Below are 24,474 nucleotides of genomic sequence, written 5' to 3' on the forward strand. Positions count from 1 at the left end.
CTGCTACAGCCATGTGTTTTTAACAGTTTTGCTAAACGGGGAATACTCTTTAAAAGATCTATTCACTTCAAAGGACTGTGTGAACTTCACTAAACCTTTACTTAGAGATAAAACATTGCGCGTGGTTACTTTCCAAAGGCTGCACAGGAGAGTAGTCATTCAATCAGCTGTAATGGAGAGCGGAGAAGGACAAACACTGGCGTGGCTCATCTTGAATCTTGTGGTTATGCTGCCCCCTGTGGACAGAAAAGAAAATTACACATTCAAACGCTCAGATTTCAAACTTAAATCACACAAAAACACCAGTGGAGTGTGGAAAAAGGTCAAAACCCCAGTTACATTTTCTCAAAGCATCAGAGGTAGACACACAAACAGCTAAATTAACAGTAATATTAATGATTATTGATTCATGATAGTAAAAAAGTTTAGCTGGTCTGTCTGAGGAGAAACAGAATTCCCCCTTATCTTTCTGTCTAAATAATTTTATTTTCTAAAAACAAACATGTAAACGACAATCTGCCACTGCAGTGAAAATAACACACATAAAAACACACGTAGTATTGGACACAGCAGGAGAAGTCAGGATCAGGCGACACAACAACCAATAGGAAGGAGGGAATGTGGTAACTAAAGAACTGGCTGAACTCATCTGTTACATCACTGGTTACAATGAAGACATGTGCACAGGCGGGCATCCCGTTACATGTAGGGTTAGATCGGCTTTGGTAATGCTCCCTCACTAGCTCATGTTCACAAACTAACACAGAGGCTGCTTTGGGCTATTTATTGTAATAGTTAGGAAAATACGTCCAAAATTAACATCTACACCGTGTCTCGCATGAACCTCCACAAAACCACACAGTCACTGATGTTTTAGATGCAGAGCTCAGTTTGATTTATTTCAGTATTTAGACCGGACGAAGTACTAAAACAAACATCTTCCACACAGTTGTTAATGTGTGTCCCCCGCTCTTTCTGCATGTTAATATCAACAGAGTGTGAATGTTTGTTTTTGATTTTGGAGGCAAAAAAGGAAAAAGGTTTTTAGCTTTGGATCAGATTGTGGAGCTTCGCTGGAGGAAGGCCGCTCAGCTGAACCTATATTTTCCTGAGAGATGAAAGCATTAGAGCATCATTTTCTTTTCAATCAGAAAGTCATCATTTGAGGCTAAAGTTGGATTATTATAAAAACACATCGACTTTCGGTGTGAAAAAATCGGAGAGCGTTAAAGTGAAGCTTGTGCTTTTCACCCCTTTATGTTTAAGACTAAACGAGCTGAGCGATCAGCCTCTCACTTCTCTTTCCTTAACTTTCTGTTTGTGTGTGTCCGTCCTGAAGCCCTCCTGAAACAAAGGACTCTGCCATCGACTCCCCGGACGCTCAGCGCCAGGAGTGGTTCGCCCAATACTTTTCCTTTTGATCGACCACAGACCTGCAAACACAACGATTCAGCATGTCAACCGAACTTTTAAAAAAAAGAAAAAGAAAAAACCGATGAAAAAAAACAAAAAACTGGAAAAAATCTTCAAACTATTTGTTATTTATCGTCATTGATCGGTTCGGGGATCAATCCACTTTGGAATCAGTCGACCGAAACTGTAAATCCTGGTTTGAGAATCGCTTCTCCTCGACGTGTCGATCAAACGCACAGAACCTGATGTCGCTGATTTCCACTTCTGGGAGAAACGCCACGATTTTCCACTTCCTGCCGTTGACCGAGACCAAAGTGAATTGAACCCGACCGCGACATCAAATGTCATCGCTCCGATCTGATTTGATTGTTTGATTCTCTCTGATTGTTTCACTGTGGAGGAGTTTCTCTCGTAGTACAGTGACAATGATCATCCGTATGTTTGATGTTTATTTCATTCCTTTACTCTTCGACTTATTTTGCAGTTTCTTGGAACTAGAATAAAATATGAGTGGTGCATTTTCATGCTGCTAATTGCCATTGTTGGACTACAGTAAGAACTATATATAAAGAATTATACGGTAGGTAATTGTGCTCTCTTTGTACGTGGGCCCCACTGCATACAGCATCTTAGACTAGGAGGGCTGATCTAAGACCAGTTCGCCTCCTCATTTATGGTGACATTAACTTCGGACCTGATCCTAGATCAGTTACACTTCTCTGGCGTGCTCCGTGAATACAGGCTCTGATTTTAGGACGGCACCATCATGGCGAGTTTGTTACAGCTGCATAGAAGTTTCAGCCGATTTTGGTAGAATATTAAAACCTGTTTGTATGGTCGTCTGTCTCAACACAGATATAATGATGTCTCACCAATTTTAAAATCAAAAATAGCATATTTTATATTTATATTATAATGTGTATGCTTAATAAATTATTATTGTGACATTTACTGGCGTTTGCTTGTCTTTTTTTTAATGAACTGGTGATTTGTGGGGTTTTTTCCATTATTGAAGTTAACTTATTTTGTTATGAGGTATAAAAAAAGAAAACAAAAGCTTTTAGTTTTTGTTGAATTAATACAGGAGTGAGGGGAAACAGATGGAAAAGCAGAGGAAGAGACGGTACTCTAAATACACAGGGCTGATTGGGGTGAAAGGAAGAGAGGCGAGGAGTCGAGGCAACGAGTTATAAAGCGAATGAGACATCCTCAGTTCAGAGCTTCATTTTAACGACATGTCAGTTCAATGTGACGTGTGGAACGACTGCTTCATTAAGAGCTTGTGCTGCACTGGGGCAGAAGGTTTGCGCATCTTAAATAACTCACTATGAACAACACAGCTGTCAACAACACACCCGCGAGTGTTTATCCTGCTCCTCCTGGAGCCCACCCTCACACCCTTACACTGTGCTCCAAAGCCTAGACACAGATTTATCCTAACATGTATGCATTGCGTTGTTTGGTCTAACAACACAACACACTCCCTCATGCTGGGGGCAGGACTCTACAGACAAATACTTTTCAGTAGAAATTAAAAGTAGACGTAAAGGTTGTCTTGAACACTGTTGTGCTCACTGGAGATATGAGATCACATCATCAGCAGAGCAGCTTTATGGGCTTTATGATGCAGCTGTGCCAAACATCGCTTTAAAATGAGGCTGTTCATCAAAAACTTCCCAACAGTCAGTAGAAGTAGCTACTGTCCTCCTGTGCTCCCAAATCTACTTAGTTATTTAAAATCATTTATTACTTAAACATGTTTCTATGAATTTTGTTTTTGGCAGCTTGAATTTCTGCTAAATTGATCAAATCACAGGAGGCTTTACTATTTACAGAAGTAATTGACACAATTTACGTGAGCTCATCTGCAGACAGTTGTATATGCATTTGAAATTTGATGGACAAATAAATGGGATAAGGTGAAGGAAGAACACATTCTTATATGTATACAGATAAAATGGTTTGTAGTGTTTTTATAAATATATATTTATGATGAGTAGGATTATGATTTATGTTTAGAGAGAAGAAAGAAGGTGAAAATAAAGTGGAAAAATAAGAAATATAAGGTGTGGTAGAAAAGGGGAAAAATCTGTGGTGTTTACCCAGCTGTTTCCTTGTTAATGCAATCATAAATACCATAGAATCTTACATATACCAAACGAACAGGCTGCTACACTATGGAGTCTTAACAGTGACCGCTAGAGGGCGGTAGTGCTGCTCATAACACGTTATTAACAGTTTGACCCGGAAAATAAACAGAGCATGAGTTCCTGTCCGGGCTAAAGATGGCGGCGTCAGGAGCCGGGTCTCCCGGCCGGCTGGTCCAGTACGTAGTGGTCCGCTCGGATCTGGTTCATAAACTGTCCTGGCCCCTGGGGGCCGTGATAACTCAGGCCTGCCACGCCGCTACCGCCGCCATCCACCTGCACTACGGAGATCCGGACACACAGCGCTACCTGTCCGAGCTGGACTCCATGCACAAGGTGGTGCTGGGGGTAAGACAGCCGTGCCAAACTCTGTTCAGAAATTCGCTACTTTAGCTTCTTGGAGCATATTGCGGGTTCATCGCCCGATACAGATTAAATACGGAGATGTTATAAGTCGACATTCTTATTTGAAATCAGCAGCAGCAGTAAATTTCTATATAATATCGATTTATGGCTATTATTCACAGTCATTGCTTCTCTAGCAGCATTTAAAACCCTTCATTTTAACAAATAATAATATCAGAGTGATCAAGCTGAGCGCCGAATTAAAAGACCAGTCCTACACATTACGATACGGTGATAAATTATGCGCTAGCAGATACATTTTCCCTGTAATTCATTAGACTTTTAAAGTCTGTAATTTCAAGTAGAAGTTCGCAATAAGAGATTTTTCTCCTCAGAAGCAGGGCTGTCAAACACAGAGGCCAAAGCCAGTGAAAGGTCCACTTCGGCCCAATAGGAGGCTTTACAGTGTGTTGTGTTATTATTAACTTCTCCCAGTTTTTCTATTAAAATATATATATTTTTAAATTGCACTTCACTTTTAAAAGAAGTGTCAGAGTGCTGATTTATTCCCTATAAACATAATATGATATTACATTTTTAAGAGACTGGCAAGGGGTGTCTTTCATTTTGCCTGTTTTCAGCTTTCAAGATGTTCCCCTTTACATTTAAAAGGAAAGCATTGTGCTGGTGTATTACTCTTAACAGCTGTTGTCTATTGTTTTTACTGGGCTGCTTTATTAAACCCACCAAAGCCTGTTAGGACAAACAAAGTGGTGCATATAGAAATAGATGTACTGTCTCAGCCTCTTGTTTGGACAGACCTGCAGTGTTTTGTTCCCAGAACTCTGTCCTTCATTGCAGGAATCTGTTGCAGTCGTCAGTGAGAGTATGCTTTTTTTGTCTCCAGGCTCCAGACGAGGCTGCCCTCTCTGGTCTGTCTGAGTCTCTGACGCAGGCTGGTGTCTCCCACAAGCTTTGGATCGAACAGCCTGAGAACATCCCCACGTGTTTAGCCCTGAAGCCGTATCCAAAAGAGACTGTCCAGCCACTGATGCGCAAGTTCAAACTCTTCAAATGACTTCCCCTCCAAACACCGCCGCCTCGCTGAGACACTCTCCATCCGGACACTCGTTTTTATTTTAAATTGCAGTCTGCAAAATGGACAGTGGGCACTGCACCCTTTTCTGTCCAGAATTAAAATCTGAAATACTGTCTGCTAATCTGGGTTTATTTGTTCTGATGTTTTACAAAATACAAAAGCTGTGTTCATTCGTTTGTGATGTAAAAGCAAAATGAGACGCCAACAAAAGTCCCTTATCTCACCCCCAGCTGGTTCTCATTGCTCATCTAAATAAACCATTCCTGTTTAATGCAGTGTAACTCAGGTGTATGTTATCATATTGTGAATCCTCTGTTTGAAGATGAAATTTATGCCGCTATACTGATGAGTGTGGATTTACATGCCTGCACTGTTTTATAACTGGAGCTCTTGCCAGCTGATGTTTCACCGGAAGATTTGAACAATATTTATCTGTTTTACACTCTTTTATCTAAATTCATGTCACAACTGGAGCCCATCCCAGATGTTACCGGGTAAAAGTCAGAGTCCTCAAGTCACCAAAGAGCCTGGGTTTTAAAAAAGAAACAGAAGAAGAAAGAATCCAAGAATTTAAATTTATCTCATCTGCTTAATCTATAAACTGACCTAACAGCTGGCCAAGTTATCAGCTCACATTTAATGAGCCGATAAGGTTCAGAGTGTGTGTCCAATCACACTTTACTTCTATGAGGCCCTGCACTACCTGTTCATTGTTAATGAGTCATTGTAGCAAGATTAAGCAACTCTGAATCAACCTCTCTGTACACACTGCAGGTCAGTTTATTTCTCTTGCAGTTATTTGATTGATTAAATATGAGAAAGTAGCAACAAGTGCTTTCATAATTTCCTGGAGCTGTCTCATAATATCATAGAATTTCCTTTAATCGTTTAAAAACGATCTGAAAGCCTGTTTCTTTCTGGCCTGAGTTTTAATCTGTTTATTTCAGTCTAATGGATACCAGAAACAAAAACGTATGAAACTAAATAAAAATGACCATTTCAGGTAAGTTGTTTTAATATGAATTCGATTTTTTGATTGTTTTTTCCCCCATAATCAGTCACTTGCATTTTATAATAAACACACTGAATAACTTGGAACCTCACACAGAAATAAATGCAAGCATAAAGTTTTTTTTTTAAAAAGAAATTAATATAAATTTTCTCTATAAAATTGTCCCACAAAGCCTGGCTTCTTTTAAAATGATTATTATTATTACTGGAAATCACAAATGAGATCCAGCAAATCTTGACACACAAAGCTGAAGCTTTAAAAAGGACTCTCAGAAATTTGCCCTTTTTTCTTGTAAATTTGTAATATTTTACCACTGAATTTGAGATTTCTTTTCTCAGAAATGTGAATCTTTTGATTGTAGATTTTTTTTCTATACATTTAGATTTTTTCTGACATTTTTGTTATAAATTTGAAAAAAACAACTATATTTTTCTTGTTTGTTTTAGTTGTTTTTATGTTCTATACTAAGTAAGAAATTAAGTAAATGTCTGCTGCCTTTAGATTTATACGTTACTTCAAAGCTGTCTGTAAAGTTTCATCAGCCAGTGTGCTGCCAAACGCTGACAGTGAACTCCATGCTGACCGTCTCGCCCAGTGTAACCAACAGTGTTGGTCAAGTTACTTAAAAATAGTAATTAGTTACTAATTACCGATTACTTCTCCAAGAAAGTAATCCAGTTACTTATCGATTGCCTATTTTCAAAAGTAATTAATTACTTTATTACTTAGTTTCTTCCCTTCCAGAGTGTACAGTGGACGCTAATGTTTTTGTAACTGTTTACCGAATCAAACTCAAAGTAATGTCAGTACACACTTAAAACGCTGCGTGGTCGTACTCTCTCCTGCACTCCATATTATGCATCGTTGATCTGCACAGGTGTCTGTTGCTGCCACGGACGTCGCACACTCATACATCATTTGAGACACTCTCGCAAGCAAAATCACGGTTTAGTAACGCAGTAACACAGCGTGCTTACAGGAAAGTAACAGTAATCTAATTACTTTACTCATTACTTCAAAAAAGTAATCAGATTATGTGTTACTGCCCATCTCTGGTGACGAATAAGAGCCAAACCTCATGGATGACAAAAGAGAAAAAGAACACTTGAGCCTTGGACACTGTAGACTCCTCACCTGAAAACTGCAGAAATTAAAATGTAAAAAAAATTATATTTACATCAAGTAATTTCTCATTTTGAATACGCTCCTGTTTCTTATCCCACGTCTGTTTACTGTTTTTCCAACCTGCAGAAGTAGACGATGGACCTAATAACATCCCCGTAATAACATCAATAGAACATCATTAGAAAATGAACTTCAACCATTTTTAAAAAGTAATTAAAATATTTTTATCTGATACAGGCAATGCAGAAACTGAGCAGCTGCAGGACAGTTAATAGCTACCGCTAACCGTCCACCTCTGACCCTGTACACAATGTACAGTTCAAACTTAGCGTTTTCACTCATAAAGTACATGTAGAAGTGGTCAGAAGCTCACAATAACTCTTAACTGAGTCACTCTGACAATAAACTAGAGGTCTGAGAGAAACCAAAAGTTGCTGCAGAGCCTCTCAGCTGCTCTTTTTGCTGTTGTGTTAACACAAACTTCAGATGTTTGTGATGTTCATAAACATACGCTTTCTCTCTGCGTGCAGTTTTATCCAAAAAGACTCAGAAATAATTCATGCTAGCGCCGCACTGTCAGTTGTTTTTATTTATGCTTCACTGAGAGGCTATCAAGCTTGACACTGGATATTTTAGGAACCTGTTTTCTTTCCTAACAGGGATCTCAGCCATGACGTTAAAAAAAAGGAAGAATAACTTGGAATCGAGCCGACTGCGAGCACAGCAGTAGTAAATTAACTGTAGATCATTTACATTATAAACTTGGGCTGTAAATGCATAACAAAAATGGTTTTAATCCAGGCGTGACTCATCTTCAGATTTCACCACTACTTTCAGGCACGCTGTAAAGAGGCATTTAACAGGCATTATTACATTTGAAAAAGGCAATAAAAGACAGATAAACAACAATAAATCCCACGTCTAGAACTCCATGTGTCCAAACGCCTGCTTTCATAACTCATAACCTTGAACTCTGAAGTAAAAGCACTCTGAAGTATGCGAGTGACCAATCAACATATTACACACAATGTAATTACTTCAGTGTATTTCCCAGAATATGCTGCCTTAAACACGCTACTGTAATTTTATCATAACATCCAGAGTTCAAAGGAGCGGCAGGATGACAGGCACACTTAACAGATGAGTGTTGTGCTGCTGCGTTAGTTTATAGAGATGAGGATATACGCTATATTTATAAATTTGGCCTCAGTGGTTTCCAAAACTTGCCAGAAAACAGCAGAAGATGAACTGCGAGCTCTGACAGAGCAAAGTCCGTGCACGTCTCTGTGACAGTGTTTTCATGTGAGTGGAAACGAAAGCAAAATAATGATCAGCATTTATATAAAATTAAGTTAAAGATGCCAAATGACAAATCAGATCTGCTTCTGCAGATGCTTACAGTGATTTTTCACTTGTTGGGCAACTCCGTCATCTGGTTCAAATGAACCAAAAACAGAAGCGGTGCTGAAGGGGGGTTGGGGTGGCATCGACCCATACATATTACTGAACGTGTACGCAGTGTGTTGTGTTCCTGTTGCACTTTTAGTGACCAGTGGAGTCCAGATTGGAAATGCAGTTTGCTGATAAGCTCAATGATAACAAAGAAAACGTGTCGCTGTTTTCCAGCAACATTTACGATCAGTTATTGATTAGTGGAGCTCAAATAAGTGATTAACTTTGTATGGCTCCTTCACTAAAATGCTGTTTTCTAACTTTTATTTTATATATTTGAGAGTTTTTTGTCACATAGTGTTTATTTCTTCTTGACTGTCAGCTTTTATCTCAGTATTTCTTTTGGTAATTTTTTTTAAGAAATTGACCTGATTTTACCCTTTACATATATCTCTTAAATTTACCATTTTTTCATACATTTGCCTGTTTTTTTTCCTGTAAATGTGTGAAAAATACTGTCAATTTGTAAAGTTTTTTTTCTTATGATAAATTTAACTGCCTAATTTATTTATTTATTCTTTTCTAAATCTGACTTTTTTTTTATAGTAAATCTGTTTGCAGATTTTTTTCTTCCTCCCATCATTGCCAAATGCTTGCTGAGGGGACTGTCTGTTCATTGGGTCTTTCTCTGTACAGTATAAAACACCTTCAGATTACTTTTTCTTTTGCTGAAACGGTGCTTTATGAGTAAACTGTTGAGTACAGTTTTAATGTACCTGTATTTTAAGTAATTTGACACCTTTCTACTTCAACTACACCCGATTTTGGATGCAGATATGGTTCTTGGTACTGTATACAGTACATACCAACTTTAGTTACCTATTATTTGTATAACTCCACTAATACACTGAATTGGTGAAGTTATATTATTAAAATAAAACCGTATATCGGTATATAAGAAATTCATAATTAATTTCAAAACAATTAGAGTGATGTACATACTGATAAATCAAAATATAGGATTCACTAAAATTGCATGTATGAATCTGAATAAAGACTGTTAAACTTTAACTACATTTTGATGATAAAACTTTAGCATTTTCACCAATTTTTTTTTTCACCTTTGAGGGTTATCAGGAAAGGTGGAAGAGAGCAGGGGAAGGGCAAAATTCCCAGCTTGTAGCATAGTGGTCACCTCCTTAACCTGGAGAGTTATACTGGTGTACGTACAAAGTATTTAATGTACTACTTTCTGTAAACACAGCACAGAGCTGCACATGAACCTGAAAATCAATGACATCCATCAGTCAGTCCATCGAACCAGATCCGACTCATCTCTTTGCCATGATGACTGCTTGAGAATCCTGACAGGTACCAATCTGCAGATCTATCTCACACTCCAGCTTTCCATCACTTGTGACTCCCAGATTCCATGACGCTTGAACTCTCTCGCCTTGGTGCAGCTTTCTGTAGGAGACCCAATGTTTTCTACCTGCCCTTCCCAAACCATGTTTTCTTGAAAACGCCCCGGCGAGATATATGACACATCAGGGATTTTGCACAGTGCGTGTACGGCATCTGGATTTAGGAGGCCTAATAGTTTCCAGAAAGCATCAGTGCTCACCCTCCTCCAGTCACTCGGTGCGGTGTGGCTAAATACACGCTGTATGTCTGCACATTCACCCTGACACATGCGACACATTAATCACATGTAATCAACAGTCGGGTCTCCCCTCTGTCAGCACTGTGGAAGCGTCTGCCCGCTGCCCTCGGCGTGAGCGCGCCTCGACGCTCCGCGCGCACGAGCAGCCCTGTTTGTTTGTGTTGAGCGATTGGAAATGGCGGAGAGCAGAGACCAAAGCGATAACTCGGGCTAGCAAAAGCAAGTGCGCCGTCATTGAAACGCAGAAACCTTTCGCAAGTGGTTCTCGGAGTTACTTACGGTTTGCTGCTGCTGACGGGACACAAGTCGCACGCGAGGTGAGCGGATTTTCGGAGCGAGGTTTGGATTTAGCGGAGCTACTTAGCTGGCTAAGCTAACCGTGCTAGCAACCTGGCGTTAGCTGGCTCAGAGTGGTGTGTGTGTGATTTTAAGCACGCAGGCTTGTTTGTCAACATAAGCTGACGTTAAATTGATAGCGAGCCAGCTAACATACAACTCCCCCGGTCACCCATCTTAACCTGAGTGTGTTTATAACATGGTGGCCACAGTTAAGCGCAGATTTATCTGTGCAAAGTGAGAGTGGATAAAAAAGTCAGACATCTGACCATCCTGGTCGCCAGCAAGCTGCAAGTTAAGCTGGTCAGCCAAGTTAGCTAACTGGCTTGCTTTGCACACAGTCTAAACTGACTCTTTTGTTTGCCTGGGAATTAATCAGCCAGCGTGAAGCAAGGTCTCAGTGTTTGCAAGCTGAACGGACGGCTGAACAGGTAAGCATCGCCGTGAATGCATGACATGTCATCCCTACAAACCCTGACTCAAGTGGCTGCAGCAGCGCAGGGTGCGCTCAGGGCCTCCAAACTTGCCTGACTCATTTTTGGTTTTTCCACATAACGTTACTAAATTTCACAGACACCATCTTCTCAGCGGGATTTATAACGTGCAAGGCTCCGCGGAGCTTTTTCTTTCACTCCTTTTCCCCTCCTCCTTCACTCCCCCGCCACCTGCAAAGAAACGAGATCAGGCAGGTCTTATGTAATATGGTAGAGCCGGCCTCAAGGTGTCGCTATGGTTCATTCAGGCCAGATTCACAAATCAGCGTGGCTTACAGGCTTTGATGGTGGGCGTGTCCGACAATTGGCGGTATCCATTGTCATAGCAGCAGCACTTAGCCAGGCTAGCTGCGTGTTAGCATAGACAATATAAACATGTCTGCCTGTCACGGCAGTTCGTGAAATAGTCACAGCCCTTTAATCCACTGACTTTTTGTTTCTGGCTATGAACTTTCCTTGGACTCGTGTCACGTTAGTGAGCACGAAATCCACGTTTTCCAGAGGGAATAAGTCCACATATGGAGGCTGTTGGAAGAGGGTTGGTGGTGGAGTTGATCATTTTGGCCTTATACTTGATCTCTGTTTACACATTTGCTTTGCAAACAGAGGTTGGTGGTTGAATTCCAGCTGTGGACACAAATGGATTGTGTCAGGAAAAGCAGTCTGTTTAAAGTTGTGCCAAATGAAATGTGGTACTGTGAACTGTACTGTTAGGTAAATTATAATAATTTTCAATTATAACGCAGCTATTGCTCTGTTTTCAGGGGTGAATGTGGAAGGTATACATGCTGCAGACATGAGCAAATGTGCAAATTTGTGTGACTGAATATGAGGAAACTTTTTCTCACTATTTAGCTTGCATTCTTTCCGATGACCAACAGGGGATGACTTCTTTTCTTGTCTGCCATATATCTGCATGTCCTCCTTCTGTACATCTATGAATCTTCTCTTTGCTCTTGTCCAAAACTCTGTCTACACTGTGGTAGAACAGTTTGCTTCCGTTTTACCTGGTCTACTGCATGCACAATATTCCTACTTTCCTGCTATCCATCATATCAGCCAGGTCTCACCCTTTAAGTGTAAGGACTGTGACTGATACAGTCCCTACTCTTACTTCCACACTCCTGCTTTTCCTTCTCTCTTGCTGCCTCCTAACATGCCTTCCCCCTCTATTCTCCCTTTGTTTTTAGCCAACAGCAGCACAGTTTTCACTGGCATTGCGTTGGCCAACAGCACCGGAGGTGGTTGTTGTTAACCCTGGGACCCAACCGATCCGTCATGACAATCTTATTCTTGATGGTCCATGTGTTTAATTGAGAAATAATTTTACACCAGAGGCTTTTCCTGATATATTCCTCCTCATTAATCTGGCCTTGGGACCAGCAGTAGGAGTACACTGGCTTGTGCCAGTGTCAGGTTTCAAGGTTTCAACAGGGGAGTGACTGGTTTCCAAATGACTTATAAATGTTAATGTTTATATAGAAGTTTAAATGCCTTGAGTTCCCTTGCTCTGTGACCTCAGTAAGCACTTTACTGGTAAACTTCCTTGGTTCGGTTGCTTGTTTCATATTGACTAAAATAAGTTAATTTTATACTTTATAGTCAAATAAAGAGTCAGAAAATAGGATTGTATTCTCAGTGGCGAGTGCATCACAGTCATATCCACCCCTTGCTGTTCATGTCAGGTTTCAAAACATCAACGTGTCGACATGCCATTCATCATAGGATTTCACTAACCTGTGGATGGGCCCATATTTATACTTTCAATGCTTGTTATGCTTGTTTCTATGCTTGATCGACTTCTCATTCATTTTGATTGCCTGAAACATGTGCCAGTACTTGAAAAGTTTAACTAAATGAGCACTGAAGCCTGAAGCCTTTGTTTACCTGTAACTTGTGCCTTGAATCTTGTGCAGAACCTCAAAGTGTCTATAATGTCGGTTATAGCTGTGTGGTGTCATCAGGTGCAATTTCAAAAATGTGTGTAACAGCTAGTAATTTAGGTTACTCTTGCATGTATTTGTGTTGTAGTTGGTCCTTTGTGTTAAACCAAGTGTTTAAGTCAATAGACTAGCAGTGAAAACTGTTCTCTTCAGCTGTTTGATGTGCTTTTCATATGTAGTTTTAAATCATTGATGTTGTTCTTCCCCTTCATTGTAAACTCCATCAACTTTTTCGCCAGTCAGCGTCTTACCTGTGCTTATTGTTACAACATGCAAATAGACATGCACTATAATTCCACTTCAGAGTACAGCTTAACCCAATATTATGTGGCACAAGGCTGAGAACTTAAACTCTTTGGAGTTCGGTTTCATGTGGAGCTCTTGTGAGATCATGAGGATGAATAGGGTCCTATGGAGCTGTAGCCCAAAAAATGTAAATTTAATGAAGCAAACATTTTTTGTGAAATACTTTCCTTAAATACTAGGGATGTCACAACACCATGAGCTGCTTCACAGCATCCAGTATTTTGGTTTCAGACATGAAGTGAGAAGCAGAGAATTTCCCCTTCAACCAGCTGCTTTCTATACACACATGGTCTGTTGTAGTTTAACTGCCTTTAACTAATTCTGGCTTTTAGTTATTGTTTGGACAATGATGCCATTGATGGAGTGTGTCCTGTCGTAAATCCTTAACTGACCAGTCATCATGCATATAATCAATTCTAGTGTTTTTCGGGAAAAAACAAAGGTCATAAGTGTTGTTTTATTTTGGTTTGGACACATTATCAGTACTCTGTGGGGGTGTTTTTTTTTCTAGAAGCACGTGTAAATGATTAGTTTACCTATTTAGCTCCTTATACTCCTTGCAAGATGATCCCTGCTGTGCCTCCAGCTGAACTGAAGCCAGTTTCTGTACTTATTAATTAACCCTTTACAGCCGATCGGAGCGGGCACGCTCTGTTTTGCGTAACTATTTTTAAATCCCGGTAGCTCTGCAACCAAGTAAGCTAGCGCAATAATTTTTTTTGCATATGAAACTGGAGGAGTTGTACTTACATCTTATGCCATCAGCTTGTCCTAGGTCACAGTTTCCTTCCACATATAGCTTTGCAAAAACTGCATAAAAATCACTTGCAGCAACAAAAACATGATATTCCAGAAACACGCTTCGCCGATCCATCAGCTGTTTGTAACACTTCCTATGTCCATCAGCGCGAACTATCACATGACCGCATGACCTGCCCGAAACCGGAAGTGACGTCATTTTGCGGAAATGTAGTTTTTTACGATCGGGGCCTTATGAGCTTGTGTTTTACTTGTTATGTGTTTTAAAAAGTTATGTTTGACTTTATGACTTTCTGTGTCGTTTCTGGGATGCTTAAGACTCATATTGCACTGCTGGAAATAGTTTATTTTGATGCATATGCTGCTATTTTGCAAATTTGCACTATAATATTTATTTTCGTTTTTCCTGCAGTATATAAAAATTGGTGTATTTCAAAAATAAAACTATGAAGACACTCAAAATAAATTTCCTGTGGTGGGAAACTAGTTTGTGTAACTTTTTTGTATTTACAGTTTTGAGGGATAAGCCTCTTAAATTTCTCTAACTAGAAATATATGTTAAAAAAACAAAAACGATTTTCAATTTTTTTGTAGTTTATTGCACTTTTTTGCAATTTATGTAATTACTATGCACCTAATGCAGACATATTATTAAAATTTGGGCTATAATGGTTGTATTGATGTATAGCAACTTGAAATGCTCCCAAAAATGGCTCCACAGCATGTAAAAATATAATATAAGCTCTGGCGAACTTGGTTCTATGGTAGGTCTTAAAGGGTTAATGGGATTGGAATGTCATTTGGAAATGAGATCGCACATAAGTATGAATCGAGATCGCGATTTTCTAACGATTAATCGTGCAGCCCTAGTTAGGGTTATGCGCACCATTGTGAGCAGAGGTGCGCATTTGGAAAGTGAATTGGCAGTCTTTGACTTCCTCGCCTCTGTCAGTGCACCCCAGGGTGGCTGTGGCTACAATGTAGCTTGCCATCATCAGTGTGTGATTGTGTGTGTGAATGGGTGGATGACTGGATATGTAAAGCGCTTTGGGGTCCTTAGGGACTAGTAAAGCGCTATATAAATACAGGCCATTTACCATTTACCATTCCATACACTTGACTACAAAGCAAAAACATTTCAGCTAAAAATATAGATTTTAAGTAGCTTCAAACATAATATGATGCTTAATGGGGGGAAATACTGCCAAGTTGATATATTCTACAAGGGGTCAGCTGTACATTGAACTCTAATTCAAACTGATCCTTGGGATGCTGCAGGTTTGTCTTCATGGGCACAGCTTCACACTTGCTTGAAATTTAATTATGATCAAAATACAAAGAGTTAATTATTGTGATGTATTTCCACTAAACTTGTTCCCAGATTTGTCTCTGATTATTCCAATTTTCACCAAAGTTTCACGCATTTCCAGGCATTCACAGTTTCACACGGGGAGCTGTGATATGATGCTGCATTTATATCGTGTTTAATCTGTTTGGATGTTGTTAACACCCCGAGTAAAAAACTGAAGGCAGCTTGTTTGATAGTTATTTATTTTCAAATGGATATTCTTATGGTGAATAAACCTTAAGGCTAAGCTGATGTTGCTGATCATTTACTGATTACCTTAAATATTAGGATTACAATAGGCTGCTCATAAATTCTATTTGAGCTTTATTAATACTTTGAAATTTGACCTTTTATTGCAATGGTAACTGACAAATGGTGTTTAAACAGTCATCTAAATTGTGCCTTAAGAGTTCTGTCTTTGATATGTAAACAGAAGTCTGTGATAAGAGGGCTGAATTGGGCTTTGCTCCTTGAGTGTAAATCTGTTTTACATGCAGGGGAGGCAATGGATATTTCCATAGATCCCAAGTTAACAAGTTAAAGTTTTCCAGTTGACTGTTTTCAGACACAAAATGCAAGAAAATGCAAAGCAGCTGCCGTGACTCAAGGGCTTATTATGCATAGGCTTTAAGAATTAAGCTGTTTTTTTTCTTGTAGCCTGAGATCTTATGCTTACCAAAGTGTATTTGTCAGATTACTTTTCTCCAAATCCTAAAATAATATCTTTGTAAGCTTTTGCAGGTATTTTTAGGGGAAAATCATTTGATTTTTCTTATCATGCATGGAGCAATTGACTACTTTGTTTTTGCTTGAGTGTGCTCAGTGATAGCTGCTAATCTGTTTGTGTAGTACGTGTAGTATTGCTGCTGCAGACTTTGTCTTGTTCTAAGTGAAAGCATTGTAACTGTGCTTCATTTGACCGAGATGTAGCCCACATAAGTATACGGAGTTCAGCGTAGGCCTCAGTTATTCAGCTCGAGGTCTCTGAGTGTGGCACCAGCATGGCAGCACATTAAGCCCAACAAGATTGTCAAAACAAAACGAGGCTGGAAGTAGCGAATTTCACTATTATTGTTTTGCAGCGTTTAAGAAAAACAAACAAAAAACATCAAAACTAATATTTAAATAATGGATAGACTTTGTTTACAGCTTAGAGGCAGCGAAAAGATATAGATAATAACCACTGTTTTTCCTGGTTTAAAGAGAACCTCTTTTTGGTGACATATAAGCTCAGTTGGTCATACAGTAAACGTACAGTAAAGGCAATCAATGAGAGTTACTTGTTTAACAGAAGTCTATGGATTTTCCTGCCCATTAGATAAACAGCCCAGTCATCCACACCTTTATAGGGGACATGAAACGCTGTACATATAAAGGCTAATTTACACCATTGAGCTCTGCTCTTAAAAACTGTTTTAAAAACATGTTTCGTGCCATCTTCTGTCAGTATGGAACATGTGTCATGTGCTTGGTTGGTTGCAGCTAATAGACTTAGATTAGTTTATTATAGCTACCTAGAGACAGCATTGATACTGAAGAGGAAAATAACGACACTAAAATTAAAAATCAGTTTAAGGGGATCGCATTTGTGCTGCCCCAGACTGCAGCAATGAGTTTTATGTACTGTCCACTGTTCTGTCTGTCTCTGTAGCAGTAAGTGGCTGTTTGGCTAGCTGCATTTAAATGGGAAAATCTAGCTATGTTGGGGTTTTTAAAGCACTTAATATGAACGGTGTGGAGGAGAGCCTGTTTGAGCCAGGTGACATGCCAAAGCATGGCATCAGGTCAGATGTTAAAATACAAAGTACAAATGCCCTGAAGTCTGTAAGATGTGGTAGTTCATAAGAGAAAATGTTTCTTTGCAGTTTTGAGCTATTTGACTGGAGATTTATTATCATAATACTGCAATTTGTTGACTTTTTTGAGGGTTGCTTTGTTTTACTTTCAGAGTGGCAGGGATCAGGTTGAAATGGTCCATTGGGGCGTATTTTGCCTATGTGTTCGTGAGTGCATGTGTTTATTGATACTGGGATGCCTGTGAGTCATGCAGTTGTATTGTATTACCTGGTCTGAACTTCTTAAATCTGGTCTACACATACACTCCATATTCTGGTAATTATAAACAAACTGAAACTAATAAACACATGCATAGGGCTGGGCCATATCATACCGTTCACGGTAATACCGGTGTAATGTTGGGCAACGATAAGAAAATGAAATATGGCCATAGAATATGGGTAAAACGCGCATGCGCAGTGCCTTTGTTTTCATACGCACATGGCGGCGACGCAGAATGAGAAGGGCGAAAGCGAATTGTTGAATGAAACTGATGAACCAGAATTGGTTTGTAAAAATGCTGCAACTTCAGTGGTGTGGAACTGGTTTGGCTTTCGTCCGTCAGATACACAACAAAGCACTATTTCTGGTAGAGCATGCTAGCGGACCGTCGTTATTACCGTTTTTTGGAAAATACGACACACTTAAAATCAATCCTTTGATTTTTCTGAAAATCGACAGTGCCCCTTATAATCCCGTGTGCCTTATGTATGAATTCTGGTTGTGTTTACTGACCTCGAAACGATTTTATGTCGTACACGGCACTCGAAAATCTGTCAAATGTTTTAGTACGACTTTGCTAAGCTATGAAACCGCACCGCTTGATGGATTGTCGGAGCATTACAGCTATCGTAGGCAGGAGCCTCGCGGAGTGATACGTACTGTGCTTCAACATAACATTACCGTATTGTGTGTGTATAACCTCTTTTTAAGTTTTGTGGATATCATACATGGTTATGCTGAGGATATGTCGGCCAGTTTCCACTAGAAATGCCTTTTGGTTAAACCTTCAGCAAGGAGTTTGCATTTGCACTGTTAATTTTGTATATAACTTTAATGCACATAAAAAAGCTGCTTGTTTAAGTGAAAATACATTGATGGGTTTTTTTGGGGGTTTTTTTTGCACTAATAAAGTTATATCGTGATAAATATTTTTGGTCATATCGCTCTGCTCTACACATGCACTGAGAGTAGAAAACTCATCCAAAGAAGCGAACTGGAACTCAGCTGAAAAGAATACATGAAAAGTAAATAAAACATGGACAAACACAATTATTAGATCTCTGCCGTGCGGTGATATACCAAAAGCTCAGTAATTACATTTGAAAGAGAGACTTAATGTAAACTGTAGATGTGTAAGCAGCTGATTTTACAAGCGGATAATCATATGCATTTAATACCGTTTTTCAGTTCCATTATTACGTTATGGCACAAGCAATGAAGCCTACCTAAGGATGAGCTACGTTTGAGGCATATTGTTGGGAGTGGGATCCCTCCTCCTCCTCCACACTCAGCTCTGCGTCTGTATGGAGAACAAGCAGCCATTTTAGCACTCAGCAGTGCTGCAGCCTGCCTGCCACTGTCACAGCTTTCTTCCTCTAATTAATGCTGTTTGTTTTGAAGCCCCCAGGATACCTGCAGCCAACCTGAGAAAATGCCACAGTGTGCTTTCACTTTGGGTCACATAGAAAACAATGCCTGATGATGATTGGTCTCTGTTGAGAGAGATCAGTGAGGGTCACCTGACTGCCACACTGATCTTATGGCTCAGCGTGTACATTAGTCAGTGTTTAGTGGTGTCATAAAGCTGCAGATTGGAACAGAAGTCTCTGACTGAATCTTGTTTGTGCATTTCCATAAAATTTGCACATAAACCATATTTAGCTGCTTTGATGAATAATGTGTAGTTTAATGGATGATTCAGTTCAGTCTTCTTTACTTTGTCCGTCTTTGTGTTTAACACAAAATCAGACAGAGAGTACTGACATTTAATTAGGTATACTCCTGTTCCTATTCAGCCTTGGCTTTGAGTACCTGTCAGAGTGTCAATCTGATACCAGTGTTTAGTTAATAAACTGTATTCCTCGCTGTCAGGAAGAGACGTGGGCGAACTGGGAAAACTTTCCTAACTTTGATAAATAAAAGTGAGAATTAATTACAAACAAAAATATTAATTTACTGAACCTATGTTAAGTAGTAGAATAAATTTCATGTTTTCCATCCGTCCATTTCCTTTTCTGTAAGATTTATGTAATAGATTTGATTCAGGGTCACGTTGGGGCCGGAGTCGATCCCAGCTGTGATGGTGCAAGGGGCAGGGTACACGGTAAACAGGTCACCAATCTGGACTAATACACAGACAGACAACCACGCCAATGGCTAATTTAGAATCACCAACTAACCTAACCCCATGCATGTCTTTGAACTGTGGGAGGAAGCCAGAGTACTCAGAGAACCCGCACAGTCACAGGGGAGAACATGCAAACTCCCTTAAACTGAAAGGCCTCAGGCTGGATTAAAACCCAGGGCCTTCTTGCTATGAGGCACTCGGACATCTTTTAGTAAAGCAAAACTCAGTATTGTAGTTTTTCTACATAGTAACCACACAGTTACTGAATTTTAAAATGTATTTTTAAAGTACAGCAAATGTCTGTAGGTGCATGCAGCAGTTAAGACAGACCCAGGTGGTAGTGGGCTGCTGGATTTTAGTGAAGGTGTTCATATCTTCCTGAGGAGGCATTGTAATAACGTCCTCTGTCTAGCACCATCATTGAATTGCATTTTTTAATTTAACTGTACTGGCATTCCCATCAACCACTGTGCTTTGTGGTAAGAGCTAATTACCAAATGCCAACACACCCATGACATACATGATAATTTAATAACACGATATTAAACCAGCTTGACACTGTAGCTGCCAACATCAATTATTTCTGACAGCATTTTCATTGTGAGAATGGGATGTTTGCATTTCATCAAAGTACGACTGTGCTTTCACAGAACCCCAAAAGCTTTATATAGACTCCTGGTCAAAGTAGAGCAATTTAAAAGTAACCAGTAAAATCTTGCTGTAGATTGTACTGGTTACTTTTCTGTAACCAGTTTATCTTTCTACTGTGTGACTTAGTGCGGTGACTAAATAAGTCATCAGAGAACTACACTGTAGCGAATGGGAGGCCAGTGTAGTTCTGTGATGACTTGTTTAGTCACCGCACTAAGTCACACAGTTAAAAGATAAACTTGGAAGTCACTGCTACTACAGGGTATCTTTAAACCCTTTATCTCCTTCATATCCCCGACCAATTTAGAGTCACAGATTAACCCAGCTTTTATGTTTTTGGACTATGAGAGGACGCCAGAATACACGGAAACCCACGCATACACAGAAAGACCCTAACTGACCAGGAAGCTTGCGAGCCTTCAGCGATAAACGGCACACTACAGATGCAATTGAATCATTACAGGCTTTTGCATTCATTTTTGCTACAAAGCTTGCTTTTTTTGTTTGTTTCAAATCAAGCACATCCTTTTTCTTTACAGGGATTAGATTTCCTCCAGAGAGCTCTCACTCAACAAGATGGGCTGGTACTTATAATATACTTTTGAGCCATTTGAGCACACAAAGCGCTTTCTTACTACAAGTGTCATTCACTCCTTCATACAAGTGCTCTTTTTCCTCCTCCGCCGTAAAAGGCTGATGGCGGATGAGTTGGCGGCATGGACACAAGAACAAGGCAACATAGGAGTTTGAAATTGACACCATAGGTGTATTTACTAAAATTCTTGTGAGTTTGACTCTCAGTGACCTTGACTGCAAGGTTATTGGTCAAGTTTTATGAAATTCTTGTGAATCCCATAGCCCGAGAATGTGGTGATGTACGATTTTCAAATTGATAATGTATTTGTGTCTACTAGGAGGCTGAGGGCTAGCACAGGAGGTGGCCAGTATATTGTTCTATGCTTAAGCACTTTCAGCTTAATATTCACAAACTAACTCCAATAAAAGCATCAGGATTAACTGGTTGTTTGAAATAGTTTTTTTGAGCTTTAACCCGAGATTCTGGCATTTCTGACAAAATATATTTATATTTAAAAATCGATTCAGGATTTTAATGAATCGATATTGCTTTATTCAAGCTAAAATTGATTTTAGTCTGAAAATTGATTATTAAAACTCTCCCCTATAGGGTACTAATGCTTGTTTCTCTTCTTCTACATCACAGACGTTAAACCAGCTTTAGATTGTGACTTGGAGTGGCTACAACTTTGATCAGGTTGCTTAAATGTTTTTCATCTCTGAAAACTGTAAATATTTATGAAGCTATGAGTGCTCAAAATTGACAGGGAAACAAAACAAATCTGAACAACTTTGTGTACTTTAATGACCTGCAACTAAAAAAAGAAAAAAGGGATTTTTGGGGGTCAGAACTTTTTTTTCCCCCCCCCTAAGATTTATAACTTCAGTTTATGTTGAATAACCCTCATCCCAAAACATAACTTCATGACATTAAACTCTTCTCCCTGCGGCCAGTTGCAGTAAAAAAACCTATTATAGCGCTTCAGTTCTTTCTCAGTTCTTGCTTTTGTGTGCTTAAGAAATGTGTACATATCCATTTGATACGAGAAAGCAGCAGTGGATAAAAATGTATTATGTTGTCGGCAGAGTTCCAGTTCGCATCTTGAGGTTTCTTGTTTATTTATTTCAGGTACTGCATTGTTGGCGTTAATCGCTTACTGAGGTGTGAGATCTACATTTCCAGTCAAGTTTCAGCATGCAGTATGAGAGCCTTGGTTTACATACTCCATGCAGGTTGTTGTTATTACACAACAGAGCTTGTGGATAAAATAAACTTCTTTTCAGAGCACGTTTCAGATCATCTATCAAATTATGCAATGGGACGTGCAGGAGATTTCGTTTCTGCAAAACTGCAACAGATGGGCTGTTGGTGTAGTCTGTGGTTTGTCCCTGAAGTCTGGCGCTCTGAGTCATTGTGAGGCGGCAACACACACACAGGCACAAACCTACGTACATACATACATACATGTGTACTGTATTCAGCTGCTGCTGTGGCTAAAACAGAAACCAATGGCCTACATTCTCGCCTGAGGGGGGGGGGGGAGGCTTGAGCAGCAGACAGTGAGAATTTGAGGGGTGGGAGGGAGTGAAGGAGAAAGGAACCGAGCACATACAGGAAGAAATTAATAGTGTAGGTGAGAAAATAGAGTGACGAGAGTAGTAGTGGCGAGCAATTTAACAGTCGAGCCCTAATGGCCCAGTTTTTCTGGACAAGGTCAGGCTACAATAAAAAGAGTCACCCAACAGTTTTTTCCTTGTGGATTGATTTGAGTGGATCCGAGTTGGTGTTTTCTGATGACAACTGTTTGAGTGGCAATGCTGGAAGCAGAGAAAGTGAGCAGCTTTTTTTCTCAGGTACGTTAGCGTGTCTGGAGGACACCGTTGGTAATTCACCTAACAGTTGCGGGTTTCTCACCTTAGACGTGAAGCAAACAGTGTGTAATGAACATATGGGTGTTTAAACACCTCTTGTGAAGTGAAGCATGAAGGTGTCCATGTGCCTGGGTTTTAAATGGCCTTGTTTTGAGAGACTGCCAAACGTTTTTAATCAAGAAGTTCACTTGGTAATTTAAGTTAGGACTTAGGTTTGCCTCAAGGCGGAGAAATGCTTTAACCCTTTCTGCGAGTAAAATGACCAAAGTGGGGCTCTACTTGTGCTTAGCAAACTTGTACTGTTTAGAATAGATAATAAAAATAGTTAATAGATAATGCAAAAGAAAGAGTATTACTATCTCTATTCAACACGATTTTCATGCCATATGCTGTGGGTTTAGAAGGGATCTATTCATCTATTGTTCATCTACAAAGAAATCCGGACCAGCGAGGTTACTGTTAGACAGTCTGTTCGATTGGCGTCCTCTTATGTGATTGTAAATGAACAGTACCTTTCCAGCTTTAACATGCACCCACTATTGGAGTGCTTTCCACTCTTCATAACATTTTCTGTTTATGTGCGCTAAACAGAAAACTCTGTGGTGCAGGTACTAACTGTTGTGCTGCAGCTTTTTTGCCCACTTTATGACTAAAGTGACTGGCACTGTTCACTTTTCTAATGCTTTGATTACTTCTCTCACTCACTTCCCACAACAAACCAACTAAGTCAGACTGAGTGACTCACAAACGGATGTAAGGCTACAGTTGCTTTTTTTGAGTGAAGCACTTCAGACTAATTGTGGGAAACTGCTGTGGATTTTTTTTTTTTTTTGTTACCGTTGAGCAATTTAAAAAATTTCTTTTATTATTATTATTTTTCGTCTGCACCTTTCTATTTCTGATCTACTGATACCTGCTATGTATAAAATGCTCCACCGCGTCCTCACAGGTGAGTCTGCAGTTTGTGGCTGGCCAGCAGTTTGCTGCTTTAGTTTAGCTTTGTGATGTTTACTGTACAAACCGATGACTGCAAGTGTTGTTTGTTTGTTTGTACTAATTAGGTAAGTCATTTTAAAAACTGTTTACATCATTAGAGACGGCATTTAAGGTTAATAAAATGAACTGTAGTGGGGCATGCTCATTAATGTCATGTTGATCGTGGGTCTTTGTTTCAGTGTCAGGAAGCTTGAAGCTGATTTTTTACATAATTAGATAATCAAAGAATTTACAAGTGATATTATTTTCCAACTAATATTACAAGTGGAAAAAGATTCAGTCTGTATTCAAGCTTATAGATGCTTTTGCTTTTTGAGCTCTTTGTCACACATTTATCCAACTTTAAAATTATGTGACATCATTATGTGATATCATCCATTGATACTGATGGATGCCATCTTCTTCAGGAAAAAAAATCTATGTGGCAAGGTGAAAGAGCACAGGAGTTCAGAACAGCTTGGAGTAAACTAGGGGCAGTATTAACTGGTGTGAAAAAGCGTCTTTGATTAATCATCCTGGGAAACTTCAGTACTCGAGAGTTCAAGAGTCACAAGGAAAGAAAAAAAGATTTATTGTATAGCAGTGTATCGTTTGCATGAATGTCTAGACTGTGGCAGTTAACAAAGGTGAACAAAGAACTAAGAGAAAAGGAAGTCCGCTTGTTTTGTGTTGTTGTGCAATGCGAGTATTTGGTGCTAGTTTGGGGTCTATGGATATTTTATACCACAGGTGTTTCCAGACTGTTCTTCAGTTTTTAAGTAAACGTTGTGGTCCTTGTACAGTAATTCAGCTTAAAGTGTTGTAAATGTAA

The 24,474-nt window shown here is 39.5% G+C and overlaps 3 protein-coding genes across 9 annotated transcripts in view; all 3 read left to right on the forward strand.

The window, feature by feature from the left end:
- Window positions 1-2,328, forward strand: part of fam184ab (family with sequence similarity 184 member Ab) — a 216,016-nt gene extending 213,688 nt beyond the window's left edge. For all 5 annotated transcript variants that reach the window (XM_082504918.1, XM_082504923.1, XM_082504919.1 and 2 more), the window contains one exon: window positions 1,340-2,328. In XM_082504918.1, the coding sequence (XP_082361044.1) occupies window positions 1,340-1,421 (82 nt within the window). In that variant the 3' untranslated portion in view covers window positions 1,422-2,328. The remainder of the gene's footprint in view (window positions 1-1,339) is intronic.
- A 1,330-nt stretch (window positions 2,329-3,658) lies between these two features.
- ptrhd1 (peptidyl-tRNA hydrolase domain containing 1) lies at window positions 3,659-5,285 on the forward strand. Its single transcript, XM_082506507.1, has 2 exons — window positions 3,659-3,908; window positions 4,813-5,285. The coding sequence occupies exons 1-2, from the start codon at window positions 3,699-3,701 to the stop codon at window positions 4,981-4,983; spliced, it is 381 nt and encodes a 126-aa protein (XP_082362633.1). The 5' UTR covers window positions 3,659-3,698; the 3' UTR covers window positions 4,984-5,285.
- Window positions 5,286-10,204: 4,919 nt separating this feature from the next.
- ncoa1 (nuclear receptor coactivator 1) overlaps window positions 10,205-24,474 on the forward strand; it is a gene marked incomplete at its 5' end in the record, with an annotated part of 98,754 nt that continues 84,484 nt past the window's right edge. Inside the window, 2 exons of one of the 3 annotated variants that reach the window (XM_082504907.1) lie at window positions 10,205-10,513; window positions 10,912-10,963. The remainder of the gene's footprint in view (window positions 10,514-10,911; window positions 10,964-24,474) is intronic. The other 2 variants (XM_082504906.1, XM_082504908.1) reach the window with 2 other exon arrangements.

The sequence above is a fragment of the Aulonocara stuartgranti genome (assembly GCF_965226115.1).
Source record: "Aulonocara stuartgranti genome assembly, chromosome: 15".
In the NCBI taxonomy this organism is placed as follows: Eukaryota; Metazoa; Chordata; class Actinopteri; order Cichliformes; family Cichlidae; genus Aulonocara; species Aulonocara stuartgranti.